Raw genomic sequence first — 16,451 nt, 5'->3', positions numbered from 1 at the left:
GCAAAAATGGGTATGATCAAAAACAAAGATGGCAAGGACCTAACAGAAGAAGAGATCAAGAAAAGGTGGCAAGAATATACAGAAGACCTATACAGGAAGGATAACAATATCGGGGATAGCTTTGACGGTGTGGTCAGTGAGCTAGAGCCAGACATCCTGAAGAGTGAGGTTGAATGGGCTTTAAGAAGCATCACTAATAACAAGGCAGCAGGAGACAACAGCATCCCAGCTGAACTGTTCAAAATCTTGCAAGATGATGCTGTCAAGGTAATGCATGCTATATGCCAGAAAATTTGGAAAACACAAGAATGCCCATCAGATTGGAAAAAATCAGCTTATATCCCCATACCAAAACAGGGGAACACTAAAGAATGTTCAAACTATCGAACAGTGGCACTCATTTCACATGCCAGTAAGGTAATGCTCAAGATCCTGCAAGGTAGACTTCAGCAATTCATGGAGCGAGAATTGCCAGATGTACACCTGGGTTTAGAAAAGGCAGAGGAACTAGGGACCAAATTGCCAATATCCGCTGGATAATGGAAAAAGCCAGGGAGTTTCAGAAAAACATCTATTTCTGTTTTATTGACTATTCTAAAGCCTTTGACTGTGTGGACCATAACAAATTGTGGCAAGTTCTTAGTGGTATGGGAATACCAAGTCATCTTGTCTGCCTCCTGAAGAATCTGTATAATGACCAAGTAGCAACAGTAAGAACAGACCACGGAACAACGGACTGGTTTAAGATTGGGAAAGGAGTACGGCAGGGCTGTATACTCTCACCCTACCTATTCAACTTGTACGCAGAACACATCATGTGACATGCTGGGCTTGAGGAATCCCAAGGCTGGAGTTAAAATCGCTGGAAGAAACATTAACAATCTCAGATATGCAGATGATACCACTTTGATGGCTGAAAGCGAAGAGGAACTGAGGAGCCTTATGATGAAGGTGAAAGAAGAAAGGGCAAAAGCTGGCTTGCAGCTAAACCTCAAAAAAACCAAGATTATGGCAACCAGCTCGATTGATAACCGGCAAATAGAGGAAGAAAATGTAGAAGCAGTGAAAGACTTTGTATTTCTAGGTGTGAAGATTACTGCAGATGCTGACTGCAGTCAGGAAATCAGAAGACGCTTAATCCTTGGGAGAAGAACAATGACAAATCTCGATAAAATAGTCAAGAGCAGAGACATCACACTGACAACAAAGGTCCGCATAGTTAAAACAATGGTGTTCCCCGTAGTAACATATGGCTGCTAGAGCAGGACCATAAGGAAGGCTGAGAGAAGGAAGATAGATGCTTTTGAACTGTGGTGTTGGAGGAAAATTCTGAGAGTGCCTTGGACTGCAAGAAGATCAAACCAGTCCATCCTCCAGGAAATAAAGCCAGACTGCTCACTTGAGGGAATGATATTAAAGGCAAAACTGAAATACTTTGGCCACATAATGAGAAGACAGGACACCCTGGAGAAGATGCTGATGCTAGGGAGAGTGGAAGGCAAAAGGAAGAGGGGCTGACCAAGGACAAGATGGATGGATGATATTCTAGAGGTGACGGACCCGTCCCTGGGGGAGCGGGGGGTGTTGACGACCGACAGGAAGCTCTGGCGTGGGCTGGTCCATGAAGTCACGAGGAGTTGGAAGCGACTAACCGAATAAACAACAACAACAAAGCTTGGAACACTTTATCACAATGTTAAATGGAAAAATAGCGGTAAAATTGAAGTAGCAGAGCTACTCAACTCCTATTTTGTTTCATCTTCTCTAACAGGAAGAAGGGGCTAGAATGAAACTTGAGACTGATAGAAACATAGCCCCACTGAGCACAGGAACTTCTTCCCAGTTAGCAAATTTAGGCTGGGTAGTACTGTGTGTGCCCAAGAGAGCTTCATTCTCAAACATGCTTCATCTGAGGAAGTAAATATAGCTAAGTTTCTACAAAAACTCCCAACCAACCAAATTTCCCCTTAAGCTGTTCTTCTCCCAGCCTACCAGGGTTCCAGCTCATTGAAAGCCTTTCTTTCGCCAACACTATACCTGAGGGCCCTCCAGTACAGACAACTATATTGGAGTTGTGGCGCTTTACTGATTATGACTCTATAAAAAATAAGGACTGCTCACTGCTACTTGCATGGTGAGTTGTACAGTTCTTTGAAATGCTTGAATGGGGATCACATATTGGTGTCTGGTGGTCAGATTCCTACCTCCTCCCTATTTCAGCTAAGAATTGGCTATGAAGAAAATACTGCTCTTAGGGAGAATCCAGAATCTGAGGAAAAAGACAGTAGTTTAGTCTTGGGAGTACGTGTGCCTTTGAGTCAGTTTTGATTCCTGGCAACTGCCTGGGACTAGTCCTTGCAGTTTTCTTGGCAAGATTTTGGAAGTGATTTGCCATTGCCTCCTTCCTAGGACTGAAAGAGAGTGACTGGCCTGAGGTCACCCAGCTGGCTTCGTGCCTAAGGCACGACTAGAACTCACAGTCTCCCATTTTCTTGTCTGATGCCTTAATCACTACACCAAACTGGCTCTCTTGTTTAAATTGGAGTTTCTTAAATCTTGGCTTGTTTGAATAAGCTCACATATTCAAACATCTCAACAAAATCTGTTTTAATGTTACAGATGAACCAAGCCATAGATTGGCAACTCTCTCTCTGTAATGATTGCCTATTCCAATAAAAGGAGTCTCATCAGTAATTACTAGAGAAAACTAATATATTGAATGAATAGTATGCAAAGTACGAAGAAAGCTGAGAATGAGCAAAAGCGCGCCAAATACAAACTTAAAAAGCCTTGCTCCCGTTGCGAACCCTCCCCTCAGGCTAGCATAGCAACCACCCACCCCAGATGCTAGCAACCGTTAGAATCGGCCTGAGAAAGTAACCTTGAACAGCAGAGATAACCCAAACATACATTCCAGAAGATCACAAGTCAGCACAAAGGAAATTTACCAGCGTGGCCAGGCAGGCACGCAACTGCAGATATGACATGTGAAACGTTACAAGGAACCATAAACATCGGAACAGGAACATGACATACCGCCCCCCCACAAAGAAAAAAACTTAATTGTTAAGGCGCAGGTTTATCAGGGTAAGCAGCATGAAACTGAGCAACCAAGTGGGGAGAGCGCACATGTTGTGCAGGGACCCACTCTGGATGAGAGAAATGCTTCCAGCGAATCAGATATTGCAGAGTGGAATGGAAACGTCTAGAGTCTAGTATTTCCTTGACTTCAAAATGTTGTTGACCATCAATCATTATGGGGGGAGGTGCAGGCGGCTCAGGATGCCAATGGGTAGACTCCACGAATGGTTTAAGCAAACTGCAATGAAAAACAGGGTGTAAGCGCTTGAGATTGTGAGGTAAGTCCAACTTAAAGGTAACAGGATTAATCTGAGCAACAATAGGAAATGGACCTATGAACTTGGGCGCCAGTTTTTTGGATGGTTGAGGGGATTTGATGTATTTGGTGGAAAGGTATACTCTATCCCCTATTTGAAAAAGAGGTTGTGGTGCCCTTTTTTCGTTGGCATGTCGTTGATAAGTGGCTTGAGCATCGGCTAAAGCTTGCTGTAGTTTTGGCCAGGAATCTGCCAGTTGTGAGGCCCAATCTGTCGGGGAGGTGGGCGAAGTAGACGGTGGAGGCAATTCAGGAATAGGGACAAAGTCATGGCCGAATACAGTACGAAAGGGCACCGCCCCAGTACTTTGATGCACAGCATTATTGTAAGCAACTTCAGCAAATGGCAGGAGGTCTACCCAGTTGTCTTGTTGATAATTAACAAAAGCACGTAAATATTGCTCCAACATGGCATTAACCGCCTCAGTATTTCCATCCGTTTGGGGATGAAAAGCCGTGGATAGCGCCTGTTTAGTGCCCAATAGTTTCATAAATTCCCGCCAAAAGCGTGAAGTAAATTGTGTTCCTCTGTCGGTCACCAAGCGGGCGGGGCTACCGTGTAATCTGTACACGTGAACTAGAAAGAGGCGTGCCAGCTGTTGTGCAGATGGTAGAGACGCACAAGGGACGAAATGAGCTTGCTTCGAGAAAAAATCCTTAACAACCCAAATGACAGTCTTTCTCTGGCTAGGAGGTAGATCCACAATAAAATCCATAGAGATTTCCTCCCAGGGGTGGGAGGGATTGGCCACTGGCTGCACAAAGCCCTGGGGTTTCCCCCCTTTTCGTTTTGCAGTAGCACAGACAGGGCAAGACTTGACATAGGCTTTTACATCTCGCCGGAGGGTTGGCCACCAGAACTGTCGACGCACTAGATGAAAACTAGATAAGTTTTTGTCTATGAATTCACGAAGAGTAGCCAATTCCTTTGGGGTCATTGCATATACCTTTGGTCTGGGCAACTTGGCATTGGGAAGAATTTCAATGGCACAGTCAGTTTTCCGATGAGGCGGCAGCCGATCTGCCTCCTTCTCCCCAAACACATCGGCAAAGTCCTGGTATTGGTCCGGTAGCCCTTACAATGGTACAGCGAGGGTATGCAGCGTTGACACTGCTGCCCTCCCCACATTGGTATCCTCCTCATCATCATCCCCAGGAGGGGCTTTATAGAACCCATCTGCAAAAGTAACAGTTCGGTGTACCCAGTTTATACTAGGGTTCTGTTGAACAAACCAAGGTATCCCCAGAATGACCAAGGGACCACCCACCGGTGCAACTACAAAGGGCAACTTTTCCCAGTGGCTACCCAGTTGCAAAGCCACTAACGCTGTAGACTGGGTGACTGGTTTTCCCCCCGATATAGATCCATCCAATTGGGTGAAAATCATGGGACGTTTCAACGGGAAGGTGGGTAACTCCAAAGCAGCTACTACATCAGGATGCATTAAGGAACGTGAGCATCCTGAATCAATCATAGCCCATAGTTCCACAGTTTTTGTAGGGGAACCGAGCTTAAGTCTCACGGTTAACGTTGGGAAATTTCCACTCACCGAGACATGATCGCGCCCCTCTTCTTCCACCTGCTCTTTGGCGCTTTTTAGAGCAGGTGGCTGGAGTTTTCCGCCGGTTGGGAGGCTTCTTTTTCGTCTTGCCCACCATAAAACAAGTCCACATCCTCCACCAGCTCTGCTACTGTCGCTTTCAGCTTCCTCGGTGCCACTGGTGATTTCCCCCCCGATCTGTCTCTCCGTTCCTCTGGTTTCCTGCGGGGACATGCAGCTGCCAGGTGCCCCTCCTTACCACACCGCAGGCACAATCCTTTGGCAAAACGGCTTTCTTTTTCTTCTTGCCACGACCGTCTCACTGGTTTGCTAGCAGTAGCTGCTGGCCTTGTAGGTTTCCCCATCGCTTGTTGTTTGGGACCTCTTTCAGTTTGAGTATACTTAGCTTGGGCTTGCTCAACCTTCGCAGCCAATTGTATCCACTCATACAGCGTTGCTGGGTCATCCCGTACAACTGCCCATCGTAGTATATCTGGTCTTAGTCCATCTTTGAACATCTCTACAAGGGTGGTGGCAGACCAATCCTCTACTTTGCCGGAGAGTGCTTGAAACTCCAGCGCATAATCCGAGACTGATCTGGAGCCTTGAACCAACTCCCTTAGGGCTACCTTTGCTTTTTCCTCAGCTAGAGGATCACCAAAATGCATTTTCATTGCCCACATGAAATCATCAAAGCAATCCAACTCCAAAGCGTCCATGTCAACCAGTCTCACGAACCAGTCTGCTGCCCTCTCCTCTAGTTGGGTCGCGACAGCATTAATCTTAGCCCGCTCAGAACGAAACACGCTCCCAAACTCTTCCATATAGCTGTGTGCATTAGTCAAAAAAAATGACAGCTTTGTAGGATTCCCATTAAACTTCACATTAAAGTCTCGATATCGGACCCGGGTTGGGCTATCGTGTCTCTTTTTGTGCTTAGCCTTTTGTGGCTGTGGTGGCTCTTCCTCCTGCACCTCTGGCGCTATTTCTTGAGCCTCTGCCAGTCGAAGTTTCACACGTCTCCCCCCCTCCCGGCTCCGTCCTCTCTCCTTCTGCTCCCTACTTGGGGAAGGTAAGGAGGCTTTCTTTGGAGGCCTGCTCGGCGGGGGCCCTCCCCCCCAATATTTCCGTTGCTTTCCCTGTTTGTCTACTGGGGGAGGGGGGGTTGGGGATGCGGAGGTGTCAGGAGAGTCACTACCTTCTTCACTTCCCGTCTTTTCCTTTTTCTGAGTGTCCCTGGTAAAGGTTAACTTTGCCAACAAATCCTCTATGGATTTCATCCTCGCCTCCAGCTGCTGGGATTTCTCCATCTCCATCTCCGTTGGTGTCACTGCTCTTGTCCTTTTGGTGATCTGCACGGTCGGAAACAGCGAGGAATACACCGGCTTGGCTGGGGCTGGTGGCGACCCATACAAGGGTCCCTCCGTCTTCTTGACTACCACTGACTTCACTGCCTTCTCCGTATCGCAACTGGAATCCGTTGCCTCGGAGAGGTCATCCGACCCTGGCGTGAGAGTCCCCTCTCTCCGCGGTCCCATGGGCTCTTGTTCCCCACCTCTGGAGAGCTGACTTTCCCCCGAGCCGGTGGTTGAGGTTGGGGCGTTTCAGTCATCGCTAATTAAACTCCTCACAGGAAACTGGATGGATGCTAGCGGACTGATATTAAAGATTCTCAGCTTTATGTAACGATTGCCTATTCCAATAAAAGGAGTCTCATCAGTAATTACTAGAGAAAACTAATTTATTGAATGAATAGTATGCAAAGTACGAAGAAAGCTGAGAATGAGCAAAAGCGCGCCAAATGCAAACTTAAAAAGCCTTGCTCCCGTTGCGAACCCTCCCCTCAGGCTAGCATAGCAACCACCCACCCCAGATGCTAGCAACCGTTAGAATCGGCCTGAGAAAGTAACCTTGAACAGCAGAGATAACCCAAACATACATTCCAGAAGATCACAAGTCAGCACAAAGGAAATTTACCAGCGTGGCCAGGCAGGCACGCAACTGCAGATATGACATGTGAAACGTTACGAGGAACCATAAACATCGGAACGGGAACATGACACTCTCTCTTTCCCCCCTCCCTCCCTCCAAGTGAAAAACATGGTATTAGAATATATATTGATTCTGCTTTATAAACAGCCTTATTTTTCTTCTTACCTTGCTAAAACAATACAGAAACAACAAAAACAAATAATTAATTTATCCATATGACAGACTATCATCCGGTTTTACCGATTCTTGACTTTTGGTTTTATGATTTGTACTGATTTTATGTAATGCTTTATTGCAAGCTTTATTTCTCAGAGAATCTTGTACTGAAAGGTCGCCTAATTATTAAGTCTTACTTTTCCTATGCAGTTCTTTGCTAATCAGAGCAGAAATACCTATTAATTCCCTCATCAGTAAAGCAATGCATTTCAAAGGAACTTTCCTCTCCCCCTACACAGACCTCATCTGGTGGAATTCAGCTTTGCATGCACAGTCTTTCTGTACCTATAAACCAACTTAATCATAAAGGGCAATAGATATACAAAGTGTTAGCATAGTATGTATGTATGCATGTATGTATTTATTTGATTTGTATGGCTGCCCAACTTAGAGCACAACTCTGGGTGGCTCACAACAACAATAAAACTACAAACCATAAAAACCATAAAATCATAAAAACTAAAACCAAGAACTAAAAACCTAATGTCTCAGCCATCTCCTAGGATGCCCCAACAACCATCCATAGGCTCTCATCACTGTGCCCAGTATCTGGGTAAAGAGCCAGGTCATGATGGCCTTCCAGAAGGCTAAAAGGCTGCGGACCTGCCAGATCGCTGGGGGAAGGCACCTGGAGCATGCCTACCCTATCTGATCTGGTAGGACAGGAAGATACTCAAATACTCTGCACTTTTATCTCCTTTCTTTGCCTAAAAGACTTACTTTCCATGGTTTTCAGTAACATGCCTCTTATTGGTGAAACTGATATTCTCCAGATTTTCACCACATCTTCCTGCTCAACGTCCAGCTCTCCTTTTCTGATTCTGATCTGTGCAGTTAGCTAAATCACTTGCTCTCCATAATGGTGGAGAGCATACCACAGGATATTAGCTGTAATTAGACTTAAGTAACTTAGGCTTCCTATCACCAAGTTGTTTCCTTTGGTTTTTTTTAATGCTAGCACAAGCCTCAAGAATACTTTTTTTTTTCCAGAAGTTGTACTCCTAACTTTAATATTTCTCTCTTCACACTTTATTTCCACTGTGTAAAGTTATTTACCAATCAACAATATTCTCTTAATTTGCAGCAATATTTTAATTTGTTTGCTTATTTTGTACAATTGGATGACCAATACAGGTGGTCCTTGATTAATGAGCATAATTGGGACCCGAATCTCGGTTGTTGAGTGACTTTGTCATTATGCGAGATACACACATGACCACTTTGCTCAACAACTTCAATCCCAGCACTCCTGGTTGCAGTCGTTAAGCGATCTCCCAGGTCGTTAAGCAGACAGAGCAAAAAAGCTGCCTGATGAAGGGTTTCCCTTCTCCTCTGTGCAGGAGGGGAGGGCAAACCCTTCGGCAGGCTGAAGGAACGAAGCTCAGATCCTGAAGATCTCTGCTTCGTTCCTTCAGCCCCACCAAGGATTTCCCCTCTGTGCATGGAGGGAAGGGAAGTGATTGGTTTAATAGACATTTCAAGTGATTGGCTTAATAGACATTTGTTTAAAATAATCAAAATGGAAGATTTTTGCAGCTGAAAATATTTTTTTCTTCACTTTCCAGATATTTAAAAAGGAAGAAAACAGTAATATAAAAGAATGCCAAATCATCTTCATTTTCTTTAGTTCATAAGTTGTTTAGCTATTACCATGCATGTATATATTATAACACGATTAAGAAAAATACATATCCTTCATAGGCATTTTCAGGCAGGCAAGAAATGACAAAACGAAGTACTGTATGTGTTGTGATGTCGCAACACAAACCACGTAACATTGCACATCAGTACAAAAAGCTAGGATTTGCATATTTAATCATTTTCATATCCTTGTGATTTTTATCAGATAAATAGTTTTGTTACCTGCATGTCATTTTGCTATGTATTACTATACATAATGCTATTTATAGATTTCAAAAAACTGAAGTTACAAATAATGAACATCTAATCAGTTCAAGTGCTGTTGGTTTAATACTGTTAGCAGTCTATTAGTACAATATAATGTAACGGTATATTTTTAAGGGAATAAAAATTTTGTGCTGGCAGAGAGATAAACTGAATTTTCCAATAAGGCGTTGAATCCTAAGTTCACTTGAAGACAGCTAATTTTCTATCCCTATTGCTCTGCCTCTTGATCAGGGGCTGGTGTTTTTTTTTTTAACTAACAGGTTCTGTGGCCTGAAAAAATGGGAAAGCCCCTGGCTAGGTCATGACGAACAAACTGGAGTTTATTTCAGATACCGTCAGCCCTTTGAGGTAGACCAGGTTAGGAAATCAACTCCTCAAGAATGACTGGAACTCTGCTTTATTGATATAAGATATAGGAGCAGAAACTTCAAAGCCTGATATGTTTCCCCTTCCCTTCCTCCCTTAGAGTTAAGATGGAGTCAGTGTGAGCTTCTTTCTTTTTTATTTCTTTTTTTTCATTTCCTGGGCTTAAATCACATTTTTGTAAAAGTCGGTGCATAGTTTCTTCAAGGCCATTCATTGCTGGAAAAGATTTCTCCTTTCAGTGTAATAATAATTCTAACCCCTGTGCTTAAAATATTGTTTTTGGAAGATTCCAAATATTGGGGATATAACCAAATATATATATATAGAGAGAGAGACATACATACATCTTCAACATACTTAATTGATCCAGAATCATATTAACAATCCTGTTAATGTACGTCCAAAATGTATGAGTTGGACAAGATCAAACAATATGAGTTAATGCTCCAGCTCCTGAATTATCAGAGTGATTCTAATTAATACTTACTGAACACTTTCTGAAGTATGTAGTATTCACAATACAGTATTTGTTGTTGTATTCACCTCATTTTACAATAATAGGAAGATAATTTTGTATTGTTTAATGCAACTCTCCAAAAATTTACTAGGACCGGATATCGAAACTCATTATTTCAAAGGTCACATAAATAACTAACATCAATTTTATCAATTTCCTTCACCTTCTTATAAGAAGTGTTACTGGCCTAGAGCCCACAAATACAGTAATTCCTCCAGAACATCTAGCCACCATGGAACTTCAAAAGCAGCTGTCACATCTGGACTAAATAAAGCAAATAACAGATGTTTAAATTGAATTAACTCCCAAGAGTCACACTAAGATAAATCAAACTTTAAAAAAAAAACTACAAAGGTTTTCCTCAGAACTAAGTTGATATAGGTAAAGGTAAAGGTTTCCCTTGATGTAAAGTCCAGTCGTGTCCGACTCTAGGGGGCGGTGCTCATCTCCGTTTCTAAGCCTTAGAGCCGGCGTTGTCATAGACACTTCCGGGTCATGTGGCCAGCATGACGACTCGGAACGCCGTTACCTTCCCGCCGAAGCGGTACCTATTGATCTACTCACATTTGCATGTTTTCGAACTGCTAGGTGAGCAGGAGCTGGGACGAGCAATGGGAGCTCACCCCGCCACGCGGTTTCGAACTGCCGACCTTCCGATCGGCAGCTCAGCGGTTTAACCCGCAGCGCCACCGCGTCCCTCAAGTTGATATAAAGTAGTATTATTATAAAAGGCCTAGTTTTTCCCCAAAAGAGATTTAAATGCTATTTTTAAACCTTTACTGTCTAGTAATGTAAGCCTTTCATGCGTACTGAGGCTAAAGTTAGTCTTCAATCCAATATTTTCCAAATGCATCTTGCAGCATAAGCTGATTCTGGGACAAATGTCCCAATAGTAGCTGGGATTTCAGTGATGTCAATAATAACTCTCCTGTTGAGTCCAAAGAAAAGCTGATTCTGAAGTTTCTTATTCCAGATAGTAACTGAAGCTAGAATATGGATAGCAAACCATATTCTTCTCTGCAGAAATTATATTTTAGATGTTGGTTTGAAATGCTACTTTTTAAAACTGGAAGGAAACGTGAAGTTTAAAAATCAAGTAATTTCTTACTGAGTTTTTTTGCCATTGTAAGAAACTTGCTAATCATAATAAATAGGAGAAAAACACAAAACAGCAAGGCAACACAGATTCTAATTAATATAAGGCAACCTGCAGCCTATGAACCACAGGTAATCTTTAGCTAATTCCATGAGGTTTACAAGTCTGTTTGCTGGCCAATTTGCCTCCTTGCTCTCAGCTACTCATTTGTAAAAATGTTGAACAGAATGCATCTTTCTGCACATTCCTCAGCTATTTGCAGTACTAATCTCTTGGGCAGTAGGAAAGGGAATTATGGGATCTCAGTGTGCTGACAAGAAAGGTTCAGATGCTAAAATAGGAAAAAGCTTTGTGAATGAGAAAGGGAGCAAGAAATCTAGGTTCTACCCACCATCAGCATAAAACTACTCACCAGTGGTGTAAATGAATGAGCTGTTTAGCAACTGCATTTTAGGACTGAACAATTGTTGCAAATTGGATGATGATGATGATGATATCCCACCTTATGTTCCATTATCATTTATAGGACCACTGGTAGGAATTTCTTAATTATAAATACCATTTATCAAGTACCAACAGCAAAACCACTATAGGGATGTTCTTATAAAACATACCAAGCTTCAAGAAGAAGAAATGGATGGTAACAATTGTATATGTCTTATTTCCTCTGTGGCACAAATTTCTAGTAACTTTAATCTTAATTAAAACTTTCACTGTTGCAGCCAATTAGAGGGTGAAGCAGTGGTTAATTCTACATTATGAATTTATCATGGAGCAAACATCTGTGTCTCTGTAAATACAGGTAGACCTTGTTTAGCAACCACAACTGGGACCAGCAACTTGGTCATCAAGCAAAGTGGTCACTAAGTGAAACTACAACTGTGCTTATGATCTTATTTCAGCTTTCTTTTGCTTTACAGACCTGCAACAATCATAAATGCGAGGATTGGTTGCAAAGTTACTTTTTTATCACTGTCATAACTGTGAACGGTCACTAGATGAGGCAGTCGCTAAACAAGGACTACCTGTACAAGTTTACACAAGTTTTTAGTAGACCAAAAATGCTAGAATTTTACCTTTAGTACACCAAAATTGCTGATTGATCGAATGCTATATTCTTATGGCATGTGTTAATTGCTATCTTACAGATTTCTAGAGATGGTGACCATAATTTTTGACTAAATGATAAGAGCTATAACATACCTTGTTCTTCATAAACAAAGCCCATATTAGAATGTGCTTCAGCTTCTTTCTTCCCACCATCGATTTTAATCAGTTGAGCAGTTTTGTAGCATTGTTCATAGAAATAATTCCTTAACCATCTGTCTTCAGGCTTGTTGAAGCAGTAGGCTAAATTCAGCTGATTATCATAAACCTCTTCATAGTATTCTTCAATGAAAAGAAAATGATTATATCTTAATAATATTAAAAATACTGTATTATGTTTGTTTTTGTTTAGGTTTTGCTGTATTATAAAATTATAGCTATATAAAATGTTATTGTGTACTATATATATTATATATAAGCAGCATTGTTTATACAGAAATATCTGTAAAAACAGATATTTGCTAATATATTTTCAAAATACCTCCTGTGTCACTTCTCCATTTACACTGTCAATTTACACATCCTCATTCCACTTTCTATTCAGTTCCCTTCTCTCACACACTTGTTACAATTATGTGACGTGACCAATATTATGATAGTTTCTGCTTCTTGTTTTTCAGCATCCCACTCCACCAGCACCTCATTCTGGTTTATTAGTCTACAGCATGAATAGGAAGGAGATCGTTCAAGATCTGTTAGATATCTGGATGATTTCCTGACTTGAAGGAGCAGCAACAATAAAACTTCATTCATACCCAATCCTAAAATAGAATAGATTTTGATGTGGCAAGCCTTTAACTCAGTTCTGATACTGAAACAAATTCCTGAGCTGACTATTTACTCAGAGGTCTATAATGTCTATAATGTCACTATTTTCAGCTTCAGCTGGTTATTCAATACATCAGCATTCAAAATACAATCACAAGAAATGCATTTCCACTACAACAGAACAATATTATTTACACACTTCTTTGATCTCTTCTCTCACACATTCTTTTCCTTTGCATTCAGCAGACCTCACTCCTGTCAAACTTCATGTGCTTCTCTTGGTACTTTGGGCACTGTACTGCAGTTTTCAGTTACTAAAAAAATGGTTCAGTCTGGACTGCTACTTTTCTTCTATAGAAACAATCTCCATCAACTTGATTATTTAGAAGAGAAGTCAAATAGTTATTCATTGAAACTGATAAGAAAAACATACAGACATGGGATGCTGAAGCTATCTCCCTCAACAGCCTACAATGAAAGTGGGCAAAAGTATCAGGAAGTTATTGTAAACTTTAAGATCTGTCAACAATCCTTACATTTAAATACTAGATGAAATGGTGCCACCACAAACTCATTTTAGAAAAAAGAAAATTCACACGAACATATAAAAGCGTGGTTTTTAATATTACATAGTACATTCCATGTTATATTTTCAGTCCTTAGAGTTATCTATCAAGAGCATATATAGCAGAAAATAATATTAAGTGATATTGCAACTATTTTACCTAGAAACAGATAAAAGAGGAAAATATAAACAATGGAACATTACTAATTGGAAGAAAGCATTATCTAGAGATTAAAATTGTTCTCTCTTTGCTACTGAATAGCAAAGCAATAAACTTCAGTAAAATTATGTAAATAACTTGAGGTAAATACCCTACAATTCTCAAGAGATTAAAGTGACCTGAGGCTGGTTACTGTTACTGTCGCAGCCTTGATTGAATGAACTTTAATGTGACCCTATACCCTAGTGTCTACCCACTCAGTGAATAAGAATAAGCAGTGCACCAAGACAACCATTTCAGTGTAATTGTTTTGGACACAAACTGGCCAAGTGGGCTGGAATCACATGAATAAAGCAAAGCAATGATAAGACATTCTCTTTTAAAATGTCTCTTTATATTTTTAAAATATAGAAACCTCAGAAACAATTTTGCTTTCAAAAAGCATTGGCCATCTTACATTTCAGAGTGTTGTGGGTTAACTTAATTAATGCATTAGCTAAAATCAATGTCTAGAAAAATAAAGTTCTCCAATAACCCTCTATGCAATTATTTGAATTCCTATCCCCAATCATTTCACAATTAAATCTCAAGCTTGCTTGAAGTTCTCAGCTAGAACATTACAGCAATTATGAAACATGTACAAGGGTCTGGGGAAGGTTGACAGATGAACAATTTTATAGTTCTGCAGATATAGCTTAAACTACTATGTATCACACACTAGAGTTATTCTTTCAAAATGAAAATATTTGGGTAAACCAGGAAAATATTTCTAGGAACTTAGTAGCATGTAAGGCCAAGGGTCAGCCTATAGCACCACAAATGTTGCAGCCTACAGTGTCCATTGGGCTGACAATAATAAAAGAGTTTAAAAAATCCAAGGACTTAAATACTAAGTGGGTTGTCTTTTTCTCAAACATCTTTAGGCACCATCTCCATGTATCATTGCTACACTGAAGGCAGGCCCTACTTACTTTCAGCATAGAACAATCCTTGGAAGATGATATGTTGGCTCAGGCAGAACCCAGGCTGGCTTCACTCTCCCCCTCTTTCCAAGCACCACATGCTGCTGAAAAAAGATAGGCAGGCCCAGGCAGCTCTGCAGGACCCTGTTCTTATCTGGTTCCTCCCTGTTGCTGCTGGCCATACCACAAGGATGTTGTGTAAGCAAGATTAACTTTCTTAACTGGAGGGTTCTTGAACATCTTCTGGAAGATGGTATTGAATGTGGTATTAGAAAATCCCAAGATTTTAATTTAGTGTTTTAGAACTAGAGAGAATGATAATCTAGAATTGGAAGGGGAGGGGAATAACTTCCTGGTAAAATTTAGGTATCAGTTGCTGTCCCTTTCTAGACTATGGCCTGCTGTTTGGCTAAGCCTTCAATAACTTCTTGAGAAAGGGTCCCTTGATTAAGACCATATAAGACTATTCTTAAGAAACCCGCAGTGGACTTGGAAGATGGTAACAAATTTTATCTAGTAGTCCATTACTTATTAGGGGCAAAGAACTTCAAAGGGCTGTCCAATTCCAGCACTGTTTGGATGAAACGTTTATTTAGACTCTTCAAGTTTATGAAAAATTTTTAGTTTAGTTTAGTTGTGGAAGAAAGACCTCTTTCATTGTCCATGGGGATAATCTTTGCCAAGGGAGAGGTAGGGAATGTGATTGTGTGGATTTTCCTTTTAGCCACTTTTAAAATCAGTAACTACTGTACTAATTAGTTCTAAAGGTGTATGACAGATCGCACTATTTTATGGTTCTTTTCATTTACAGATTCTGGTTTAAAAAGTAGTATTGGTGGATTGTGGCCAAATCTCATAGCATTTGTACTGTAAAGATTTGCAAAACTTCCTTCTATACCATCATGCTTTTCAACTGCATTATTGATACCAGCCATCTGGGGATTTCAAGTGAAATGTCCTCAGTATGATGATGTTATTCAGCTCTATTTCATAACTTTATTTGAAATTTGCCAGAGCTAAGCCAAGCCAGAAGGAAGCTTTACCATTACCCTACTCTGGAACCTAATTTGTTGACTGAAGTGTATTAATCTGATCTGTGCTGGGTAAACCTACTTCAGAACGCAAGTAGAGGTTTCATTTGATTGCTCCTCCAAATAATATATCTCTAAATATTAAAACATTGACATAGTAGAGAGAGAATTACCAGCTAGCCTTTTCTTTGACATGCTGATTTTCTATGCAAATGTGAGTTGCTTTTTTTCTTTTTTTAATTTTTAATTTTCAATCATGTATATATGGAGTCTAACTAAAAATAATACAATTTTGTATTTGCAACTTTTGCAACATTTTTTAGGTTACAACTTAATAAAGTGCAGCAAACATACCCCCCTGGGAATTGGGGCCACTTACCATCCCTACTGACATGGAAAAACCAGCCCCAAACTGTTTATTCACTCCCAGTGTGGCTTATGCTCTATCAGCATGACTCTTAGAATTTTAAAAACATGTGCGTTTAAATAAAATGCATTTAGCATTACTCTCAGTTTGATCCGCTGCATTTAGTATGAAATGGTATAACTCAGACAAAAGTTATCTTAAAAAGAATTTGGTCTTAAGCGCTCTGTATGCTTTATAATCACAGGGGAAAATCATTTGGCAAATCAAATGTTTGCAAACTACGGAATCTAGAACGAAGGGCACCTAGCTAGATTGCAAAAACCTGGTCAACCACTAACTGGTAGTGAAGAGCTACAGTTTCTACATTTCTTTTTTATCATCTAAGTGGTTATTTGGATTTTTTTGCAGCCCAAGACTGGGAGCCCTACTGGAATTTGAGAAACAAGTTAAATTGCGCC

At 40.8% G+C, this 16,451-nt stretch overlaps 1 protein-coding gene across 1 annotated transcript in view; it reads right to left on the bottom strand.

Annotated features, from left to right (window-relative positions):
* The window catches only part of TTC29 (tetratricopeptide repeat domain 29), a 114,741-nt gene that overhangs the window by 80,353 nt on the left and 17,937 nt on the right, over positions 1-16,451 (bottom strand). The window contains exon 4 of the mRNA XM_063309900.1: positions 12,237-12,422. Within this exon, the coding sequence (XP_063165970.1) occupies positions 12,237-12,422 (186 nt within the window). The remainder of the gene's footprint in view (positions 1-12,236; positions 12,423-16,451) is intronic.

The sequence above is a fragment of the Candoia aspera genome, chromosome 8, assembly GCF_035149785.1.
Source record: "Candoia aspera isolate rCanAsp1 chromosome 8, rCanAsp1.hap2, whole genome shotgun sequence".
NCBI classification, from domain to species: domain Eukaryota; kingdom Metazoa; phylum Chordata; class Lepidosauria; order Squamata; family Boidae; genus Candoia; species Candoia aspera.
This window is presented reverse-complemented; position numbering and strand designations above follow the sequence as displayed.